We start from the raw sequence: 22,796 nt of genomic DNA on the forward strand, positions 1-22,796 counted from the left end.
CTTAGGGACAGTAGGGGATGGGCAGGGATTCCTGAACCCAAATTTGTTAGGGGTAGTCGCTGCTGCTTGGCCTCTGGGAAGTGTTTCCTGGTCTGGGGTGAAGGTGGGAACAGCTGTGGGAGCCAGATCCCATGCTCAGCCTGGAGAAGAGAAGGCTCCAGGGAGACCTCAGAGGCCCTTCCAATGCCTAAAGGGGATCCAAGAGCGCTGGAGAGGAAATTTGGACAAGGAGGAATGGCTTCCCACTGCCAGAGGGCAGGGCTAGATGGAGTTGTGGGAAAGAATTCTTCCCTGTGAGGGTGGGGAGGCCCTGGCACAGGTTGCCCAGGGAAGCTGGGCAAAAAAGATGAGCTTTCAGGTCTCTTCCAACCCAAACCACTCTGGGATTCTGTGGTTTTGGATCAGGGATCCACCTCCTTCCATATCCAGCCACCTTCCCTCCATTCTTTTCTGGCTTGCTCCTTGCAGGTAGCCCTTGGATTGAAGGGGAATGGGGACCTTTTGGCGACTCCCTTCCTCAATCCAGGCATACAGCCGATCTTATGAGGTCCCGCCTGGAGCTGTTCCCGTCTCTTGGCCGGGAAGGGGGGGTGAATCTGGGCTCCCTACTCTCTATACGCCCACCCAACATTCAGGTAGCCCCCTTCACCTGGGTGAGGGTCCTATAGGACTGCGATGTCCCCTGGGTCCTCCGCACCCTGGAGTGCTGGACTGGGGACGGGGGAAGCTAAAATGTCGCAGCGCGACAGGACGAAGTTGGGCTCAGCACGCAGCCGGAACCCGAATTTGCCATTTTTTGTCTTAAAGCCTCGGCGGGGCCGCCTGGCCATTTAAGCGGTCTCCCACTTCCAGCCGAACGGAGGCGCTGCTCCCTCCTGCTGCGGTCCTCCGCCGTCCCGGCATGCACTGCGCCCCCACCATTTCCCGCCATTGTGCCTGGGCGCGCGCGGTGCCGCGTGACCGGGCGGGGGGAGCGCGAGGCGGCGGGCCTGGGCCATAGAGACGCGCGGCCGGGGGGGGTGGGGTGGGGATGGAGGGATAGAGCGTCCCCCCGCCCCGCTCCGCCGGCGGCCGCCTCGAGCCCGCCAGGGCCACCCCGAGCCCGCCGGGCCCGGACAAAGCGCCGCCGCCTCCCGCCCGGCCCCGCCCCGCCGCGGAGCCATGTCGGCTAGCAGCCTCCTGGAACAGGTAGGAGTCTCCCCGCCGATATCGGGACGGCCCTGCCGGGTGAGGCCGTGGCTCTGGGCCTGACAGGGGTTGCGCCCCGGGCCGGGCCAGGGGGCGACTACGGCCTCACTCCTCTCCCGTTGCACGGCCGCGCTCCATTGTGATGCGGCCGGGCCGGGCCTGTCCCCGCACAGCTCGACCCCGCCGGTCCGAATCTCTCCCCGTCCCGGGCCGGGTCTGCTCCTGCCGGGCCTTGGCTTCCTCCGCCGCGACGGGTCTGTTTTACCCACGCCGCCTCTGTCCTCCCCTCACCCCGGGCCGGGTCTGTGTCTCCACCCGAGTCGGGTCTGTCCCTCTGACTCACCACTCTCCCTCTTTCTCTCCCTACGTCGCCGCTCTCGTGCCAGAGACCCAAGGGCCAAGGCAACAAAGGTGAGATCCGGGGGGGCCGGGCGGGCCCGGCTGGGAGCCAGAGGATCCTGCCGCCGGGAGAGGGAGGGTCTCCCTAAAACCCGCCGGGAGGGAAATAAACCCTGCCACCAGGCCTCGCTGCTGGTTTAGGGATAGTTTGCATGTTATGTCTATGTAGTGTGGAAGTGTCTGTGTGCCGTGGGCTGAGTGTGGTGTGTTAGAATTGGCAGTAGTTCGTTATATTCCAGGGTTTGGCTTGAAATACTTTAAGCTCACAATGGAAGCTCATTGCATAGGTTTTTAACGCTGCACATGTCTTCTCAGTGCAAAACGGCTCTGTGCACCAGAAGGATGGGTTGAATGATGATGACTTTGAGCCCTACCTGAGTCCCCAGGCCCGCCCGGTGAGTATCTGCTGCAGGCAGGAGCACCAAGGTTTCCTGCTTCTCCAAGGGAGGGGAGTTTGTCCTCCTAGTATGTTCCCCATTTCTACTGATTGCCTTTTGATGTTTGCCTGCTGCCTTAATTTGTATCTTATCCTACACCTGCATTTCTGATGGTAGAAAGCATCAACTGCTCTTAGTTTGTGGTGAGTAAGGTAAGAAAGTTTTAGCAACTTTTTGAGGCTGTGAGAACTTTCTAGAGTTGGTGTCCAGCTTTTCTTTTTTTAATGTGACTGTCTCAAAGTCACCTTTTCTGCTCTTTTAGTTTTAGTGTTGGGCCTGTGTTGGTCTCTGGTTCTTTACACCAGAGAGGTGTGCTGAGTTGTGTTGTGAAGTTGCTCCACATGAGGCTGCTGCACTTTTGGAGGATCAGATCAACTTTCTTACTTCTGCACCAAGTCAACTGATGATGCCTGTCAGGGGGATTTCTTTGTGTTTCTCAAAAAAACCCCAAACCCAGAGCCCACATGTGATACAAGTGTTGAGACTTTCTGAGAACTTTGGTTACAAGTTGAGCCAGAGAGTTTTGGAGTTTTGTGACCAGATCCTGGAAGTCAAACTTGCAGCTACTTTTCCTCTTCACTTTCTCTTAGAGTAACACCACTGTTAACTGGTGTTTGTTTTCCTTAATGAGCTGCAGGGGAGTGACACAGAACAGATGGAGTTCAGCTGATTAGATGTACAAGTGAGTACCATAGATATCTATAATAGCACTGGAGTGGTCAGTTTATTCTCTTAGCTTCTCTTTCCAGTTGTGATCAGCAAACGTAAGCAGTTCTGGTTTCCCCTTGCTGTATTTTTGTATATTTTTACTAGTCAGTACATTATTTTTTTCATGTAAACGTAATGCATGTTTTATTGAAACACAGGAACAGGTTTCTGTCTCAGTTAAATTTTCAATAAGTATTTTCCTAGTTTGTGCTAAAGATCTGAGGATAAGTATTCTTTGTCTGTCAGCTGGTCATAAGCTTCAAAATTCAGCCTGTCCATCCAGACAACTCACTACATTTAGCTTCCTGAAAAGTTACAAGCCTAAATTCAGCCTTCGTAGAGTGAGAGAACATTATTGCTTTCTCAAGTCTTGAATAAAAGCAGATACTTTCCTAGCAGCTGTCATTTAATGCTGTTTTTTCTGTCTCAGCTATCAACATCCCTAATTCCCAGCTTCCTTTGGAATATGGATGTATTTCCTACAAACTGTAGTTCTATTTAAGTTTCCTAAAGGCAATGAGGGTTACTATAATTTTGAAGTGACACAGTATTTTATTCTATATTGCATGCTTTGATGAAGTATTTCTGGATCTTTAACTTCTTTCGGTGTGTCTCAGGCTGGTAAAAATCCATTTTAAAAATAAGAAAATGATTGGATGTGCCCCAGGATGCAGAAACCACGCCAGAGGAAGGTGAAACTACCAAGTTAACTTGGAGTAGAACCTTTGAGTAACTCTCAGTTCCTTGTTGTGCTGGATTGCTGGTATATATTCTATAAAATGGAGTCCAAAACCTCCAGAGCTTGGTCTGGAGGGAGGCAAAAATACACAGATATCAAAGATACCTCTTTGCTGGAGGGGAGACAGGGAGTTAGAGAGTCTGCTCTGAATAATTGAACTAAATGAGTTTTGGAATTGCTTCCTGAGCTCTCCCCACATTTCCGAAGTAACCATGTTGTAAAGTTTCCCTGCTCCTTATTCCCCACCTGCCCTTTCAGATATCACTGTTACGTGTCAGTTCCTACGAGGTTACTGTGTATTTTAAAGCTCAGATACACAGTAAATGATTTTTCAACCCTTTAAAATCCAAGAGCTCAACAGCAAAGCTCACTCACAACCCTGTTCTGGTCTGAGGTCAAGAGGAACAGTGTATTTGAGGAAATAACTGTGCAAAGAGGCTTAGTCATGGAGAGAATGAAAAGTTGGTGGAGTTTTATTTGCATGGTAATCAGTGAATGTATCAGTTTTGTGAGGGTAGGGGAGCAGAACGAGGTGCTGTGTTTGATAATAAAGCAGTGTTGGAGACGTTCAGGTGGAGAACAGCAGTGACTGTGTTCCAAATCTGCTCTAAGCTGCCTGTGTTCAACTCTTGAACTGCTCTGCTCCCTCCTTACTACCTGTATATAGCTGCTTAGTACTCCACAGGTCATAGCTTAATACACCCTGTGTTAGGTATCTAAAGTTGAACATAACTGACAAGTGGGAAAATATTGTGAGGTGACAAGAGGAAAGATTTTTATCTGATAGTGATGTGTTTCGAGTGTTCCTATGGAGAGAAAATGCTCTGCCTTGGGTTTAGGGATGGGCCAGTATGTTTCTGTTTCTTTAAAGCTGAGTTCAGGAGAAAAAAATATTACTCTTATCATTGAGGTCACTAACTTATGAAGTGACTTTGCTGGCTCAAAATAGTAATAGGAAGTCTTAAGTTTCATTTGTTACAAGTCAGTGTTGATGCTTTTGGATATACTGAGTCCTGGGTTTAGCAGGATTGATCAGTTAGTAAAACCCTGGATGAGAGTGAGTTTTTTTACCGATTTGCTTTTGGGAGACCTTCGTTAAAACAAAGGTTGAAGAGAGCATCTCTGAGTTTTCAGACAGTACCACAGAAATCTTGTCTCTGAATACATGGTGTTAAATAATTTCTATTAATTTCTGTAAAGAGGGGGCTTGGTTAGCCCCAAACCTGTTGCTCTCCTGGAAGCAGAAGGTAGAGTGCAAACCAATATTTCTGGAGGGTGCCAGAGCCATCTTGAGAGACTCCCTGGATTTCAGTGTGGCGTAAAGTCCTTTGGGAGCTGTGCTTGGCACATGAATACATGATTCAATGAAGAATGGAGCAGAGCCTGCTGCAAGCCAAGCTTTTAGCTGGTAACTGAACATACCTTTGATTTCGTCTGCACTGGGCTGGTGTGTTAGGGGCTGGGCAGCATGAGGCTGCTGCTCACAGGTTCAGATTACTCAGGATAGTGTCCATTAGCAGGACTGAAGCCACTCCCTGGAGGGGACCTGGGTTTGAATGGGAAATGACAGATGTTTTTCATGTAAATACATCTTGCGGGTGTCTGACACTTCCCTAATTGTCAAATTAGGCATTTGTTTTTTATAACCTAAAGGCTGCTTGGATGTTAAAAGGGCGATCAAGGCATGGAGCCTTTTTTTTTTTTTTTTTTCTCTCTGAGATTGAAACCTGCTTGTGCTGGTACTGTCACTGTGCTGTAAAAGGCTTCTACTGATTACTTCCCTTTTTCAGGTAATTTTCAGTGTGTGCCCACAGCACTGGAGAAGTCTGTCCTTTGAGGAATAGGCGTTAAATCCCTGTTTGTTTGCAATTTCTTGGAATGTTGTGAAGTGTGGAACTTTAAATTATAGATTAAAGCTGTTTTCATGGCTAGTAAGTTTAAGGAAAGCAATCAGGGACATCCATGATTTTCAGTGTGTTTCCACAGGATCTTTTTCTTTTTTATTCCCCTTCTCTCTGCATTTTTTCCTCAAATCCTCCCTGGAACACCCTTATAGGGGTTAAATATATTACATAGGCAGGAAAAACCCTTGTTGGAAGTAGCTACTAGCAGAAGATGATATTTGGATACAAGATACTGGATTTTAAAGCCTGAGCAGGAGCTCTGGGGTTTCTCTGTGTCCAGTCCCACACCGTATGTCAAGAATACCAAACACTCCCCTCCTGGCATGGGAAGCTTTGTCTTTAACCTTTCTTAGCCTTTGTCTTTAACCTTTCTGGCAGTGGAACAGATTTTAGAGCCCTTGTAACAAAGGAGGTGTTCAAGGCTGGGCCTGTTTATCTGCCCAGCCCTAAAGAAGGGACAGGGGGAGGGGCATGGGAAATCTAAGCTGCCTTTATTCCTGGTCCCTTGAAATTGGTTCAACTCCTTCTAACAATTTAGTGCTTATGTTTTTGTGGTTTTCTTTCAGAATAATGCATACACTGCAATGTCTGATTCCTACTTACCAAGCTACTTCAGTCCCTCCATTGGATTCTCCTACTCCTTAGGTGAAGCTGCCTGGTCCACAGGGGGAGACCCCCCCATGCCCTACCTAACCTCGTATGGACAGCTGAGCAACGGGGAGCCTCACTTCCTCCCTGACGCCATGTTTGGGCAGCCAGGGGCCCTTGGCAGCACTCCATTCCTTGGGCAGCACGGCTTTAACTTCTTTCCAAGTGGGATTGACTTTTCGGCTTGGGGGAATAACAGTTCTCAGGGACAGTCCACTCAAAGCTCTGGCTACAGCAGCAACTACGCCTACGCTCCCAGCTCACTGGGAGGGGCCATGATCGATGGGCAGTCGGCCTTTGCCAACGAGACTCTGAACAAGGCTCCTGGCATGAACACCATCGACCAGGGCATGGCAGCCCTCAAACTGGGCAGCACAGACATGGCGAGCAGTGTCCCCAAAGTCGTAGGCTCAGCTGTGGGGAGTGGATCTATCACCAGTAATATTGTGACATCGAACAGTTTGCCTCCGGCAACAATTGCACCAGCAAAGCCGACCTCATGGGCTGACATTGCCAGCAAACCCGCCAAGCAGCAGCCCAAGCTGAAGACCAAGAATGGCATTGCAGGGTCAACTCTTCCACCACCTCCCATAAAACATAACATGGATATCGGAACTTGGGATAACAAAGGGCCAGTGGCAAAAGCCTCATCACAGGCCTTGGTCCAGAATCTTGCGCAACAGCCAGCGCAGGCGTCTCCGCAGCCCATGGGCCAGCAGATCAACAGTAGCCCACCGGTGACCCAGGCTCCGGGTGGGCAGCAGCCACAGGTGCTGCCACCGCCAGCCCCGCTGCCTGTGCCACCAGCGCAGCCTGCCCGCTGGGTCGCCCCTCGGAATCGTGGCAATGGCTTCAGTCAGAATGGAGTGGATGGTAATGGAGTGGGACAGGCTCAGGCCAGTTCTGGTTCTCCTTCAGAGCCGCACCCAGTCTTGGAGAAGCTGAGATCTGTCAACAACTACAACCCCAAGGATTTTGACTGGAACCCAAAGCATGGGCGGGTTTTCATCATTAAGAGTTACTCTGAGGACGATATCCACCGTTCCATTAAATACAACATCTGGTGCAGTACGGAGCATGGCAACAAGAGACTGGATGCAGCCTATCGCTCCATGAATGGGAAGGGCCCTGTGTACTTACTGTTCAGTGTCAACGGTAGTGGTCACTTCTGCGGTGTAGCAGAAATGAAATCTGCTGTGGACTATAACACCTGTGCAGGTGTGTGGTCCCAGGACAAATGGAAGGGACGTTTTGATGTCAGGTGGATTTTTGTGAAGGACGTTCCCAACAGCCAGCTGCGACACATCCGCCTAGAGAACAACGAGAATAAACCAGTGACCAACTCCAGGGACACTCAGGAGGTGCCTCTGGAAAAGGCTAAGCAGGTGTTGAAAATCATTGCCACCTACAAGCACACCACCTCCATCTTTGATGACTTCTCACACTATGAGAAACGCCAAGAGGAGGAGGAAAATGTTAAAAAGGTAACATATTTTTGTGTCATGTCTGAGTTCTACGAGACAAGAGGTGGTGAGGGCTGCCATGCACTGGACAAACTCTGGGGTGTGCAGGGGGGACTTGTGGACATTAGCCTGCTTTTTGGCAATCTGCCTCCTCGTACCTGGAACCCACACCAAAATAGTAGCCCCTCTTTGCAGGGGAATATGTGCAGAGAAACCACCAAGGTGAATAGAGGGATGGAGCACCTCTCCTATGTGGAAAGGCTGAGAGAACTGGGATTGTTCAGCCAGGAGAAGAGAAGGCTTTGTGGTGACCTAATTGCGGCCTTCTAGTGCCTGACAGGAGCCCACAGGGAAGATGGAGAGAGACTGTGTACAAGGGCCTGGAGAGACAGGAAAAGGGGGAATGGCTTTAAATTGAGAGAATAGGTTTCAATTGGATATTAGGAGAAAATTGTTCCCTGTGAGGGTGGTTAGGCCCTGGCACAGATTGCCTAAAAGAAGCTGTGGCTGCCCCATCCCTGGAAGTGTCCAAGGCCGGGTTGGAGGGGGCTTGGAGCTGCCTGGTCTAGGGAAGGTGTCCCTGCCCATGGCAGGGAGTTAGAATTAGATGATCTTTAACATCCTTTCCAATCTAAACCATTCCATGATTCTATGAAATGGGTGCCAGCACTTGGCAGAGTAGGGTGAGGAGCCTTGCCTAGGCCCTAAACCTTTGCCGAGTGCTGTGATGTAAACAAAATATATTTCTGTGCCATTATCAGCTCCTGGATCAGAGCAGTTTGAAGCTGGAGACCATCAGAACATTTAGGAAGTTGTTAGAAACCAGAGCTGCGTCTTAGAACGGCTGCTAGTCACCCCCTGGCCACAGTGGGGTCAGCATGACAGATGTCTCCATCTTGTAAAATCTCCAGGAACAGCAGTTCCTGTCTCTCTCCAGGCGATCTATCCCTCTCCTTAATTATCCTTCCTATAAGGAGGCTTTGTCTAATTCCCAACCTAAATCTCCCTCACTGTGATTGAAGTCCATGACTGCTTGTCCTGCGGACGGTCATTGTGTTCTTCGTTGCTCTGTTTGGAGTCGTGGTGGGCTGTTGCCTGCACAGCACTGCCACTAGCGTGGCACTCGAGCTGAGCTCACAACTTGCCTTACAGCTGCTCTCAAATCCTCCTGTCATCATGTACTCCTTAACGATGCATTAATTGAAAATCCTGCCCCAAATTCAGGAACCAGTGAGCTTTGAATCTTACTTGGGTTCAGCTGTAAATAAGGTCATCTGGGGCTGCCCTTCCCCTCAGTGTGGGTCTGGCCTACATTTGATCAAAATAATTAAAAAATTAGCATTAGCACAGCTATCTGGGAGTTTGCCAAATTTCCTCATGATCTCTTTAGTTTGAGCAATGGGGAATTTTTCACCCAAGACTTCAAGAACAGAATCAGGAGCTGCAGCTGCTCACTGTGACAGTGAATGCAGTTTTAAATTTTTAATATATATTTTACATGGAGGATCATATAAATAAAAACACTTAAGCACAAAGGTGGTCACTTGCAGTGCTTGGAGAAAATCTGTAAGGGAGGAATAATAAATGGCAAGGTGTGAAGGTGTAAACTGGGGTTTTTTGTGAGGACCTGATTGTTTTGTGTGATTTCACCTCCTAGAATTGTTTCACTTGTTACCCAGCTTTTATCTTCCCTGTGAGGGTGGTGAGGCTCTGGCACAGGTTGGCCCAGAGAAGCTATGGCTGCCCCATCCATGGAAGTGTTCAAGGCCAGGCTGGATGGGGCTTGGAGCAACTTTGTCTGGTGGAAGGTGTGCCTGCCCATGGCATGGTGTAGAGCAGGATCATTTGTAAAGTTCTTTCCAACCTAAATCATTATGGGATTCTGTGATAGCCTAGACCTAACTTCAAGGAGCAACAGTTAGTGTTGTCTGAGAGCCAGGCTTTGGCACAATGGGAGAATGCAGATGAAGGGGGAAAATGCTCCTTAGGGACAGGGGATGGATGAATGAAAAGAGTAAATACTAAGTACAGGTAAGCAGAAGGAGGAGGAAAAGAGAGGAGAAGGCTTTGGGAAAAGCAGACAGAGTAATGGGCTCTTCTTCTGGAAAGCTGCTGTGTTTGCTGTGTAAAGTCTGAAAATCAGGAGTCTACTAGAAATGAGACTTAGTCGCTTTCTCAAAGCTGTAAACCATCTTTATTCATCTTCCCGATTGCATTCTGAAGTCTCCTCCCCTTGCTTGCTTCTTGAGACTTGCTGGTATGGAGAGTGGAAAGCAGCAGCAATAGTCTGAGCTCCAGCGCTGCCTTTCTGAACCATATTCTAGTGGATGCAGCAGCAGCTGATTAGGAAAGCGCTCTTTCTCTGCAAAGGAACTTAGTCATAGGTCTTTGGAATTCACAGAGGAGAAGGGAGTTGTGTAAACACAGTTGGTGTTTACTCTTTGCTATTTACTCACCCCGGTGTCTCATGCTCTGAGCCCCTGTAACATCCAGCACAGAGGACATGACTGAGCCTTACAGCAACAGTTTGACCTCCTCCGTCACTCACTGACACAGCCTGGAATGTGGTTAACGTTTCTGTAACTTCTCTTTCATGGCTTCATTGAGGAGCAGTTGTTTTTGCTGAAGGAGGGTTTTCTTTTTTCTTTGAGTAATTCTTACCATGGGACTTGAGGTGCCAAAAAGCCCAAACCATGCTCTGTCTGCTTGAAGCATCTCAAGTAATCACCTGAATTAAAAAAAAAAAAAAAAAAAAAGGACCCAGAGTTGAAGCACTGGAAAGTTAAAACGCTGCTATGGCAACAGCTCCCTGCCTGCTTTTGGTGCTGCTTTGCACTGAGGAAATCCCATTGTTCCCAGCTCTTTTATCTCTCTCACAGTGTGAGATGTTGATGGTCTACAGTTGTGTTCCATGAAGTTTAATGTTTCAAGGTTTGGCTTGTTTCGAGCTTCTCCCAAGCTGAAATTGTTTCACTCAGCTTCAACTTGCCCAAATCTTAGTCTCATTTGCAGTTTGATATCTGCTTGCTGCCTGAGCAGATGGATGATCTCTTGTGAAAGTCTGGGAACTCTTGAATAATCTTTTATACTTCTCAATGTTAGTAATTTCTTCAGAATCCCCTAAAGCAGGTCCAAGAAATTACATGAAAAATACATAGTGTTTATGCTGTTTCCATTGTCCAGTGAAGGGAGGGGGTAGTTAGTTCAGTGTTAAAAACACTGAAATAATCTTTTTTTTTCCTTTCCTGTTGCCTGGGCCCGTCCTGTTCCTCTAAAGCTAATCCCCATTCCTTTTGTGTTGTTTTGCTCTACTGATGGAGTTTTTAAAAATATTTGAATATTCTCCTCACCCAAAGTGGTGGAGCTGACTTGCAGTGCAATCCTGCCCAGAGCAGTCTTGAAACCCAGACCAGCTGTTTTTATTGGAGAGCTTGTCACTGACTTCTTCCATGTAAAAATTATTTTATCTTTGCTGTAAACAACCAAAACAACACCACCAATCTCTGCCCCATGGTCATGCACTTGGATTTCTAGGAATGCTACAGTGACCATGATGTAGATCATCCCATAATAATCTGCTTGGTGTGAAAGGTGTACAGCTTGTGTTTTGTGGAAACAATGTCAGTGGAATCTGTAAGGGAAATTTATTTTGGTTCTTTTTGGCTGCCCAGGCTTGAAATATTTGGCTACTCACACGTTCCAGGAATTTTAGGAAGGCTATCTCATGAAAAGCAGTCCTGTGTAAAGTGCTTAGTGGTCAGGTTTGCAGCTGGGATCTTTGAGTGTTGAGTCGGTCTGAGCTGTGCAGGATGGGGAGGGCTTTGGTGGGGTTTGTCATGCTGAGGATCAGCCTCAAAGCACAAAGGTGGTATTGGCCAGATTGGATCTGTTATTTCTGGAATTGTGCTGCTTTGTGCCTCAGCTGATGCTGTCTGCTGGTTAAAGGAGTATTAATAGTGCACGCAAGTGTCACTGCCTCCTTGTAATACGTGATTTAAAGGAAAACTGAGGGGTATTGTATGAGCCTATTTGAAATGGACAGACTGTTTCGCAGTCACTGGAATACAGGAATGCTTTCTGATGGATTTTACAAAGCTCTTTTTTTCTTCCCATTTTGTAATCGCAGAGGGGAGGAGAGAGAATATTCCCTGTAGGATGGACCAACACTTTTTCCTCCTGCTGTTAGAGTTGTCCTGGAGAGTGCTGCATTTGCTTTGGCTTTACCGTATTCCACAGGACAGTATTTCTGACAAGAAAATCCAATTCCTGGATATTCTATATCCAGACAAAGCCAACTATTCTCTGTGGCAGCAAGGGAACACTCCTTCCACTCACACAGTTCCTTTCATTCAGCGATCCCAGGGCCATTTGCTGTTTTCTGCTCCAAATCCTGGCCATAGTGAAATTAATTGATTGATGCACCAAGACAGAATTTCTGCTGTGCTGTTCAGCAATGCACATGGTTTCAGTTTATTTCCAGGCTGTTTAAATCCTGTAGGTCTGTGTCCATGCTTGTATATTTGCCCAGGAATGGAGGAAAAAAATAATCCTGCTTATACCAGTGGTTTGGCACTGGCTGTTTGTAAGGAATACTTTGTGCTTATGATATTTTTAAGCCAGCCTTTAACACTCACAGATTTTTGCCTGTGTTCTAGCTGTGTCTAAAGACAGGAGAAAACTGGAGGGAAGACTTAAATCTGATGCTCTGATCCATGTTTTCTACTGTGCGACAAGGAGCTGTGTTTCCTCATCCCTAAAATGGGAGCAGCTGGGAGCCTTTTCACTTCAGCTGAAGTGGAATCAAAGCAGTGGAAGAGCAAGCCACTTGCAGTTGCCTTGCAGTCCTGTCTCTCACTATTAGTATTATGTTAGAAGTCTTTAAAATAATATTTTAATGTAATGTTTGTTAATATTACAAAATAGTATTAAAAGTTGACTTGACATTGGTTTAAGTTCCTGTTGAGATGTACTGTTTAAATTTTTTCAATAGTTTTATCCCTGTCCATGGCAGAAGGTTGGAACTAGAAGATTTATAAGGTCCTTTCCAACTCAGGGCATTCTAGCATTCAAGGACTGGCATTGGTGTTGGGCCAGCCGGAGAGTACAGGCCATCTGCAATGGAGTTTCACACCTCTTAGAGGTGTGACCTCGAGCCAGAGGGAGTTTATTCCACACCCTGTTCTTGTGAACTTGTGCCCAAGGTACTTCTTGCCCTCTCAGTGTGGGCAAAGCTTTGTGTTCCCTCACTCCGGGTTATCTCGGCTGGATGATTTCAGCTCTGAGCTGCAGAATACCCTGAACTAATTGTTCTTATAAATATGTTAATTGAATTGATTATGAACATATTAATTACTTCAAATGAGTGTCTTAAAATTAAAAAAAAAAACAACAGCATTTTTCCTCTTTAGCAGATGAATTAAAATGGGAGAATGACCTTAAACTGAAGTGGAGTAGATTTAGATTAGATATTAGGGAGAAATTAATTTCTGTAAGGGTGTTGAGGTCCTAGCAGGGGTTGCCCAGACAAGCTGTGGCTGCCCCTGGATTCCCTGCAAGTCTCCAAGGCCAGACTGGACAGGACTTGGTCTATGGAAGGTGTCTCTGTCCATGGCAGGGAGTGGAAAGGGGTGGGCTTTCAAGTCTCTTCCAAACCAAACCAGTCTGTGATTCTGTGGTACACTGTATGTTTATGGCTGACAAATTCCCTAGAAACACTGTGAGGGCTTGGAATGAAGACAGGAGTGTGTAAGGTGTAAGCAGTGGGGGTTGCTTTGGGTTTTTTCCTCTTATTTTTTCCTCCAAGAGTTCTGGATAACTTGCTGGCACCAAGCTACTGACACAGGTGCGTTTCAGGTTATTTTATTAACAGCTGCTTCCTCAGAAAAAGTACTTGTCTTCCAAGAAAAACTCTTTGCTGGCTGTTTCATTCAGTGAAACCCTCAGGGCACTGTCTGGTTCGTTTCCCTGGATAGTTCCCTAGTGCAGAAGTACAGTGAGCCATAAGACATTGCTGAAAAACGGTTAGCATCCCAAAAAATCAGTTAAAGCTCACTGATCTGTGGGCAGTCCATCAAGAACAGCTCCATGCACAGTGTTTCTTCCTTGTCCTTACTGAAGCTGTAATTCTGCACCAGCTTTTTGCCTGAAGGAAGCTGCTTTCTTCTTTTATGTCTCAGGTTCATGAAGCTTCTTGTTTTGTGCTGTGTAGTCATTCTCACCGCAATCAGTCCTCTCATTTTCCTGCATGTTCTGGTTTGTACCTGGTAGTAATTGTGCTGTCTTACGGCTTTGTGAGTTAATAACTAATTCCTTAGTGGTGCAAACCATTGGAGGCTTGGCAGCCAGAACAGTGCCAGCACCCTGCTCTACCACAGCAGTTCCTAGGGAAATCCCTGTTAAACAAGGATGGTCATTATCCAAACTGATGACCCAGATAGAGAGTTGTTTGTAGCTCCTTCCAGTGACTAGTGCCCAGTATGAGCCTTTTTAATAGACATACAAGTCATATAACAGTGTGTTGGAGCAGTTAATAATGAGCCATTTGGGGTTTGTGCAAGAACTTGGAAATTTCTGGTTCTTTATATTTTTTTCTGAAAAGCACAGTGCCGAGCTGCTTTTTTGTGTGGTTAACTGCAGAGCTATTGTAATGTAATCCCAGTTTCTAAGACTTAGATAAAATCAACCTAAAACTCTTGCATTTTGTTTCTAATCTTGGGGGAAAAGGAAACCATAGTCTACAGCTTCCTTCTCTGTATCTGTGCACAGTGGAGGAAAGCTCTGCTCTCTCCATCTCAGCTGTGTTATTTGTGGTACCATCTGTAAAATACCTTCAGAGAATTTCCCATCGTTATCTCAAAATAAGGGAAATCAAGAAGCCCTATCATCAGCCTTTTGGCTGTTGCAGCCTGATTAGGAATTCAGCTGATTGCAGAGCTGTGTTCTTGGTACACTTAGAGGAGGAAAAAAAAAAGATGAAGTACAAAACTCTGTTCCAGTGAATGTGACTTTGTGTTCCCTTTCAAGTGGCTGTAAAATGACAGGACATGCTATAGGAAGTATTGTCTCTTTAACTTGAGCTTGTAAATTCAGCTCTTCATGGCTGACAGAAGCAGGCAAATAGATTTCCTCTTGTCCTCTCATAATACAGAATTGTGGTGTGTTTTTCTTGCAGCATGAAGTGTCTCTTCTGTCTTATTTGGGATGGAGGTGGTGTTTAAGCCTCAAATACCAGGATAGCTGCAGTGGGTCAGATCAAAGTCTTTGTCAGTGTGTCTCATGTGGCTGCAGGAGTTGCATGTCTGCTGGGCACAGAGAGACATTGCTTGGGTATCCATGCTCTCTGTTTCCAGTTAGAAAATCCTATTTGCAGCTGGCAATAACACAGTTGACAGCAAACACCTGTGAGGACAGTGCAGGCACATATCCATCTCTGAATGTGTTCCTTCCCTCAAACAATATGTGGCTTTGGAATTTATATAGCAGTTCATTATTTTTCTGTTCAAGATCTTAGTGCACTCCTTGAATGTCCACAGGATCTCCAGTTCTTTAGCTAAACTATGTTGTGTGGGGAAATGTGTCCTTTTAGTTTGCTTTGAGTCTGCCTCATGATTCCCCCTTGTGTGAGAAAAGGTTACGAGCAATTATTTCACTGTCTCTCTGTGCCTACTCTTTCTTTCCAGTCATCTGTCTTCCAGGCTGGAGAGTTAGAGCACAGTGATTCTGCAGATGGAAATGCTTCTGTCCCTTGCTCATCGCTGTTTTTATTTGACCCTTTTCCAGTTCTGCTCTGTGCCTGTGGAGGTGGAGAGGAGCAGAGCTACACTCTTCTCAGAGTAGATCCTGTCTGAGTTTCTATAACAGCACAGTGGCATGTTTTGTTTAGGGTGATATTTTTTTTTCTTCAGGGTAGGCAATTTCCTGGACTTACAAATCGTGTTTCTGATGATTAAGAACCTGTAATCTTGCAATTCGGGTAGGGATTTTATGCACATGCATAGTTTAATTTTTCTCAGCCAGGTAGACCAAGTGTCCTGTGAAGTTCATCAGCTTTTTCTCACAAAGTCGTCTACATAGCTGCTGGTTTTTTACCCTGAATAGCTTAATATCATCGGTAAACTTGGTCACTATTACGCATTCTTCTTTCTAGAAGTTTTATGAATGTACGTAGCCAGAAATTCTACTGAAGCTCTGTGGGTTTTCAGTCCTTAGCATTATACCTGCATGGTGTGACTGAGGGCACTGCCAAGACTTTAACTCTATAGCAGTGAAGATTTTGAAACATTAAAGAACATGAAAGGGGAGTTCCTTCCTTTTCTAAAGAGTTTGTCGCACTCATGGTAAGACTTCTTGCCTGAGTGATGTCTTAAGGTAACCAAAACAATGAGGTGCATTTCCCTTGTCGTGATAGGGAACAATAACAAACTCCCTGGTTGTTGAAGACCAGGAGAATTTTCTTTCTTCCTAATGATTGGAAAGGACTTGTGTTATTTTGCTTGTTCTCCTAAGTCAGCCTGTCCAGTTCTAGGCTGTGTTGTGAGCCCAGTTGTCCTCCCATGGAATGCCACTGGGAATCCTCCCAGCTTGCTCTGTCTCCTTTGCTCAAATATTCATGCATGTTCTCAGCTTTTCACCATTCTGTTTCCTGCCCTGTGGGACAAGAGTCCCTATGTGAGAGTAATTATAAATGTTTATGGGAATTAGACTGTTTTGTTCAGGCAATTAAATGTGATGTTTAAGCAAGAGGAGGTTTGTTCTTTGCAATTGATTGCATCAGTTTCAAAAGGTGCCTGGAAAGTTTCTGAGTAACAGCAGTGTTCCTGAGGATATCCAGTAGCTTGGCCCACCTTGTGTAAACCCTCCTGTTGAGGAAAAGCCTTAGCTGTCTTCGTGCCCTTCTTGTTCCAGGCTGGTTGCTCTGACATGGAAATTAGGTGCCCAAGGACATGTGTTTCTTCTTGGCTCCTGCTTGTTCAGTGATGGGAGTTTACCTTGTTTAGAGTTCTGTGGATATTCGGGTTTGCTCTGTTAGATTTTGATGTTTAGAAGAAAAGGCCTGTCCTGCTACGACAAAGAATCACTTCCATTTATCTCCTGTCTTCCTTGGTGCTGAGCCCCATTAAGTGAATGGGAGGTAGGAGGAAGGTACCAGGCTATAACCATATCACGACCTGATTTTTTATCCCCTTTTCCAGACTAGGTTGTAGCATTTTTTGTAACCCTGATGGCTTTTTAATGCTGACAACAGGAAAAGTCATGTTTGGTTTGTAAATACCAGGACTCGAGACTGCTTGTGGAATATAATATGCAAGTGATGCATTATCCATCATTTGTGCTGTGTCTCTTTAGCAGATCCTGCTGGGAGGGCCAATGGCTGCAGTAACTCCTGATTTCTAAGGCAGTGATCTGAGATGTCTGCCTTGGAAACACAGGCACATGGAAATCTCACTGGGTTGCTTGGCTGGGATTGCATCAAACAACAAAGTGCAACACCACAGGCTGAGGTGCTTGATCAGTAGAGTATGTGTGTGTCTGTACCAAGGGCAGGGTTTGATTTCAGGCTCTCCAGGGAATGGTCATGAGCCCCAAGGCCACCAGAGCTCTGGGAGCATTTGGACAACATTCTGATACAGGGTGGGATTGTTTGGGTATCCTGTGCAGGGGCAGGAGCTGGACTTGATCCTTGTGGGTCCAACTTAGATTTTCTGATTGGATGTCTCAGCCTTTTGGGGAATGATACTGGGAGCTCCAATGCTCCAATGAAGGAATCTCCTACTTTTCCTCTTTGGGGAGACACTGGGCAAGCGATGCCTTTTGCTTGGAGGGCCTTCTCAGGCTAAACTGAAACTGTATCTAGGGTGGCCTGCCCAAGGACTTTGGGCTTTGCTGCAGCTGAGGCAGGTCCCAACAAACTAGGGTTTGTGTGCTGCACAGCTGGGAGCTGTGCCCTAGCTTCTTTTCCAGGACCTCCTTTGGCTTAGTCTGCTATTTCCCTATCCGTGGTGTGGCAATAAAATCCTTACCTTTGCAGGGAGTGTTGATGCTGAACCTTGTCAATCAAGGTAAGAGCCTCTGAACAAACGGGCAGTGTTGTCTCTCATTGTCATCTGGTCAGGTACAAACACTTGAACCTTTTGTTGTTGGCTCTTCTGCAGTGTGAGTATATAACAGGTGATCTCCTGATAACAGTTATTGTTATCAGGACCTGGTTTGTGACATGGCTGTAGCCTGTGGGGACAGCAGTGACAGGACAGTGACAGTTGCTTTGAGTGGTATCATCAGAGAGGGCTTCTGTTTGCATACTTGCTCTGTGTGAGCTTGGTGTCAGCACAGGATTTGAGCCATGGTACATATCAGCCTTTCCATGCTGCTCTTGCCCTTCCTATTCCTGAGGGGTTTGATGGATGGGAATGAATCTGAGCAGGTGTCTTTCTTGCTTCTCCCATATGGTTCAATATGATGCAACCCAAGTACAATGAAAGTGCAGCCAAAGGGTATAAAACACTTCCTGATGGAATCCCTTTGCTCCTCAAGGACTGTATCCCAGAGCAAAGCCCAGCGTGTGTGTGCAAGATGCTGCTCTGCCTTCCAAGGCTGTTGCATAGCGTGGTGCGCTGTGATTTACACTATTCCACAGCCTGTGTTTGCAACATAGTTGAACCTTGCTGTTGTTCTAGTAGATGTGGCTGGTGGTTGAATGCTTGGTGTAACACCCCAAGGAGCAAGATGTCTTGGATCCCTCTGCTCCACTCAGATGAGTGCATGCAGTGCTGCATCCAGCTCTGTGGATTCCAGCATCACAAGGATGTGCAGCTGCTGGAGGCAGCAGAGGAGGCCACAGAGATGCTCCAAGGGCTGGAGCCAGACTGGGAGAGTTGGGGATGTTCACCTGGAGAAGAAAAGGCTCCAGGGGGACCTCAGAGACTCTTCTAATGTCTAAAGGGGCTCCAAGAGAGCTGTAGAAGGACTTTGGACAAGGGATGGAGGGACAGGACACAGGGAATGACTTCCCACTGCCAGAAGGCAGGGTGAGATGGGATATTAGGACAGGATTATTCCTTGGGAGGGTGGTGAGACTCTGGCACAGGGTGCCCAGAGAAACTGGCTTGCCCCTGGAATCATTCAAGGTCAGGTTGGACAGGGCCTGGAAGAACCGGGTCTAGTAAAAAGTGTGCCTGCCCATGGCAAGATGAGATTTCAGCTCTCTTCCAACCCAAACCAGTTGGATTCCGTGGTTTTGGATCAGGGATCCACCTCCTTCTAAATCCAGCCACCTTTCCTCCATCCTCCTCTGACTTACTCCTTCCAGGTAGCCCCTTGCTTGAAGAGGAATGGGAACCTCTTGGGGACTCCCTTCCCCAGTCCTAGTTTACAGCCGGTCTGAAGTGAAGATACTCACTTTGGTCCCCTCTCTAGCTTGGCAACACGGGGAACATCTGCTCTAGCCTCTGTTCTGACACATTGGTATTTAATGGGGGATTTTCCCTGGGGTTGGCTCCTTACTAGCTGCATGCAGGCCTCGGGAGCAGCATTACCTTCTCTGTGGGAAGAGGTGATTGATTGGGGTCCAGCTGCTCACCTAACAGGGTGATCTGTGCAGCAGGTCCTTTGGCCACTGGCCCTGGAGATGCACAGGAGATGATTGAACATGGCACCCAGCTTATCCCATGTCTCCATTTGAGAAGTGGTGGCAGTTAGCTCAGGCAGTTGCAGCTGCTTCCCAGAGGGATGCGTGACATTGTCATCTGTCCCTGTGTAACATAACATGCTGGCTGCTGAGCCAGGAACAGGGCTTGGCACCTTCCTTTGGATTTGTGGCTCTCCCTGCAGTGCTTGTTGTGCTCCATGTTCAGGCCTGGTTCTGCTTCCCACCCTAGCAGTTTGATTTTGCTGTGGTGCAGTGATTTTTTTGGCAGTGAAAGCACCTGCAATAGACTTGGGCAGAGTTACAGGAAAAGAGGGGAATTAAATGGACTTATGTTGGGTAACTATTCTTGATGAGAACATGTGCCTTGGTCTGATACCTGTCCTGAGAAGACAGCAGAGGATCTCGCTGGCCTTGCTTTGCATCCTGCAGAGGAATTGGAGGTGAAGCCTCCTTGGGTATGTGGCTGAGAGCCCAAAGCCAGTGGAGTTGTTCTGAGTGGAGGCCAGGCCTCCCTTTTTGGGAAGATTTCTAAGGATACATGGCTGCACCTGTTGTCCCAGGATTGAAGCTGTTTGGGGATGGGCTCTCCCTGGATTCAGCAGTAGCAAAGGATGGTGTTTCCTGTAGCAGCCTGTGTGCTTGTGGCAGAGGTTGTGTTGAGCTGCCAAGATGGGAAGGTGCCTCCCATCACCAGGTTAGCGTGGGACCATGGGAAGCAGGCAGGGGGCTCTGTTGCTGTCCTTATTTCAGGGGATATAACTCCAGGCACAGCAGCTGACATGCAGGGAAACATCCTGAGCTGACCCAGAGCACCAGGTTCAGAGCCCTGACAGCATTTCCTGTCTGAGTGAAAAGGGAAAACCTGCTGTGCCTGTGGGTACCTGCTGCATGTATGGCTTTGCTGTGAGAGTGGGATGGACTTGGCACCTCTCAGACTGGCTAGGTGGTGATGGACTCACTCCACAGCAGCCATGTGGAGTGTGTGTCATGCCCAGACTTCTCAGACCTGCCTGTCCTCATGGAAGAGGCAGAGCCAGGAAGGAGCATCAGCTCAGAGCCCTCTGGCTGCTGACAGGTTTCATTTCTGAGGTTTTGTCTTATCTGGGAATGACACTTCAAACACCTCATAACCCTTTAGGGAAGTGTGGACCTGCTTCTGTGACAGCTTCTCTGTTAAACCCAAGCAGAACCCAGAAGAGGTGGGCACAGGGTGCTGAGAACAGCAGAGGGGTTGGCAGTCTTTGATGTCTTTGGGTATTTGGTGCTGCACTGCCTCTTTCTTCTGGTGCAAGTGTTTGAACAGGGTGTTTCTGCAGTGCTGGATGAAGGCATAGGGGTGATAGCAGCAGTTAGTGGGAAATTCCTGTGAAGTTCTTGTTTTTCAAGTGAGATGCCATCAAGCAGTATCAGGAGTATCAGGGAGATTTTCTGCTGGGTGCTGGGACTCGTTTATAGTCCCTGCAGACCAAGGCTGATGTCAGTGCTCCCTGTCAGTTGAGCTCCATCCAGCCTGCTTTGATACATACATGGGAGTTCAGGTGGAGTATTTTCATAGACTCATGGAATGATTTGGGTTGGAAGAGACCTTAAAGACCATCTCATTCCAATGCAAACACACCTTCCATTAGACGAGGCTGCTCCAAGCCCTGTCCAACCTGGCCCTGGACACTTAGAAGGATGAGGCAGCCACAGCTTCTCTCGACAGCTTGTGCCAGAGCCTCCTCACCCTCACAGGGAAGAAGATCCCACCTAGCCCTGCCCTCTGGCAGTGGGAAGCCATTCCCCTTGTGCTGTCCCTCCAGGCCCTTGTCCAAAGTCCCTCTCTCGCTCTCTTGGAGCCCCTTTAGGGCCCCCCCCCCAGAATGAGCCTCAGAGGTTTCCCTGGGTGAACACCCCCAGCTCTCCCAGCCTGTCTCCAGAGCAGTGGTGCTCCAGCCCTCAGAAAATTTCCGTGGCCTCCTCTGGACTTGCTCCATCAGCTCCATATCCTTCTGATGCTGGAATCCTCAGAGCTGGATGAAGCTCTGCAGGTGGTGAATCGCCTGAGATGAGGAGAAAAAAAAAGGGAGAATGAGGAGCTGTTTGACCTCAGCAATGTCACATCTCTGCAATAACTGGAGGCAGTAGCAGCACTTCCTTTAACAAGAACATTGCTCTTTTCCTGGCTTTGCTTTCTATGGGACAGGCTCCTTGGGAGGGCCATATCTTGAATGCTGATGTATAACAGTGGTGAATAAAACTGCTCTCAGCTAATATGATCTCCGTTATTTCTTTTGCAGGAACGCCAAGGGCGTGTCAAGTAAAGGGCCATTCCTCTACCACAGATTGCAGCAGAGATTGCATCCCAGGTGTCTTTCAGAGAGAGAAAGGAGCAAGACTATCCCAGAGAGAATTAGGACTTTTTTTTTTCTTAATTCCTTAGACTTCAAAAAGACTTTTACAAACTTCCAGTTAAAAAAAAAAAAAAGTATTGGAATATCACAAGACATAGGACTAAAAAAACCAAGAACAACAGCAAAAAAATCCCTTCTAGGTAGAGTAGAGGTAAAACCTGTCCCCTTTCTTTTGGCTTTGGTTGTGATTTCAGAGCATATGTTTTGTTTTTTGTCTTTTTACTATGGTTTTTGGATTTCAAGTCCATAAGTGGTGTATGCCTTTTTTTTCCCTCTAATTTTTAAATCCCACTGTTCCCCCTCCTTCCACCCTCTTGCGCCTCCTTCCCTGGTTTTGACATTTGCACTTGGAACACTGAATCGTAACATCCACCACGCAAAGTGGAGTGACTTTGTTTTTCTTTTTTTTGCTGGGCTGGAAGAGGAGGAATTCTATGAGGAAGTCTTGATTTTGGCCCAAGAAGAATTGAACAGAAAATTATCCATGAGGTTATGTCTTTAAGGTGGTTCATTTTTCTCTGACCCTTTGTCACTCAGAAGTCAAGTACTAGGAGTCCTAAGAAATATTCTGTTCTCGTGCATTATATGGATTTAAAGATTAGGTCTGGATGAATTTGATTTTTTGAAAGCTAAGAACAGTGGTAAAAACTTTCTTGTTTACAGGAAGATTAATTTTGGACAATAAAAAGCCCAAAACAAACCAAGGAAGAAATACTGTAAAATGTGTAGTGACTATGTTTCAGTTTCTTGTTAAGCCAGTGAGGAATGGGCGTTGCCTTTTTTTTCACCATTAATCACTTCTCAATAATAAATGTAAGATCCTGTTGAGCATCACTGTTGTCTCCTACTCCCTTCCCTGTGCTGTCAGCTCCTTGGATTCCAATTATTGGAAAAATACCTGAAAAGAAGGAGTAGAGAGGTGACTTCTCCTTGGGTTTGAACTAGGGTGCTCTCATCTGGCATCCCCAGTTCAATCCCGGGGCTGTTGCAAGCCCTTTGCGATTGTTGTGGTTCTCTTGTGTGGCCTCGCTCCAGGTGTGAGGGGCAGTGCCCACCTGCCCTTGCTCCCAGGGTTCCTTCCCATGTCGTGGGTAAGTTGGGGATGATCTAGCTCCTTCCAGGTGTGGGAAATGCAGGTACCTCACAACCCAAATCATCTTCCACTGGGAAAACCATTCATTGTCAAAAAAATAACAAAAAACCCTCCCCCTCTTTTCTCATCATGGACTCTGCTGCTCATTTTTGGTGGACTCCACCTCTGTCCCAGCAGCCC

At 47.1% G+C, this 22,796-nt stretch overlaps 1 protein-coding gene across 1 annotated transcript; it reads left to right on the forward strand.

The window, feature by feature from the left end:
- Positions 1-923: 923 nt before the first annotated feature.
- On the forward strand, positions 924-22,357 carry YTHDF2 (YTH N6-methyladenosine RNA binding protein F2). Its single transcript, XM_063418839.1, has 5 exons — positions 924-1,188; positions 1,575-1,599; positions 1,903-1,982; positions 5,942-7,507; positions 21,410-22,357. The coding sequence occupies exons 1-5, from the start codon at positions 1,162-1,164 to the stop codon at positions 21,431-21,433; spliced, it is 1,722 nt and encodes a 573-aa protein (XP_063274909.1). The 5' UTR covers positions 924-1,161; the 3' UTR covers positions 21,434-22,357.
- The last annotated feature ends 439 nt before the right edge of the window (positions 22,358-22,796 follow it).

This window comes from Prinia subflava, chromosome 24 (genome assembly GCF_021018805.1).
Source record: "Prinia subflava isolate CZ2003 ecotype Zambia chromosome 24, Cam_Psub_1.2, whole genome shotgun sequence".
NCBI lineage: Eukaryota > Metazoa > Chordata > Aves > Passeriformes > Cisticolidae > Prinia > Prinia subflava.

Excerpts from the sequence above, each read along its gene's own strand:
- YTHDF2 (XM_063418839.1), top strand. The coding sequence starts at position 1,162 with ATGTCGGCTAGCAGCCTCCTGGAACAG. Across the intron at positions 1,189-1,574 it reads CTAGCAGCCTCCTGGAACAG|AGACCCAAGGGCCAAGGCAA; the intron begins GTAGGAGTCTCC and ends CTCTCGTGCCAG. Across the intron at positions 1,600-1,902 it reads CAAGGGCCAAGGCAACAAAG|TGCAAAACGGCTCTGTGCAC; the intron begins GTGAGATCCGGG and ends ATGTCTTCTCAG.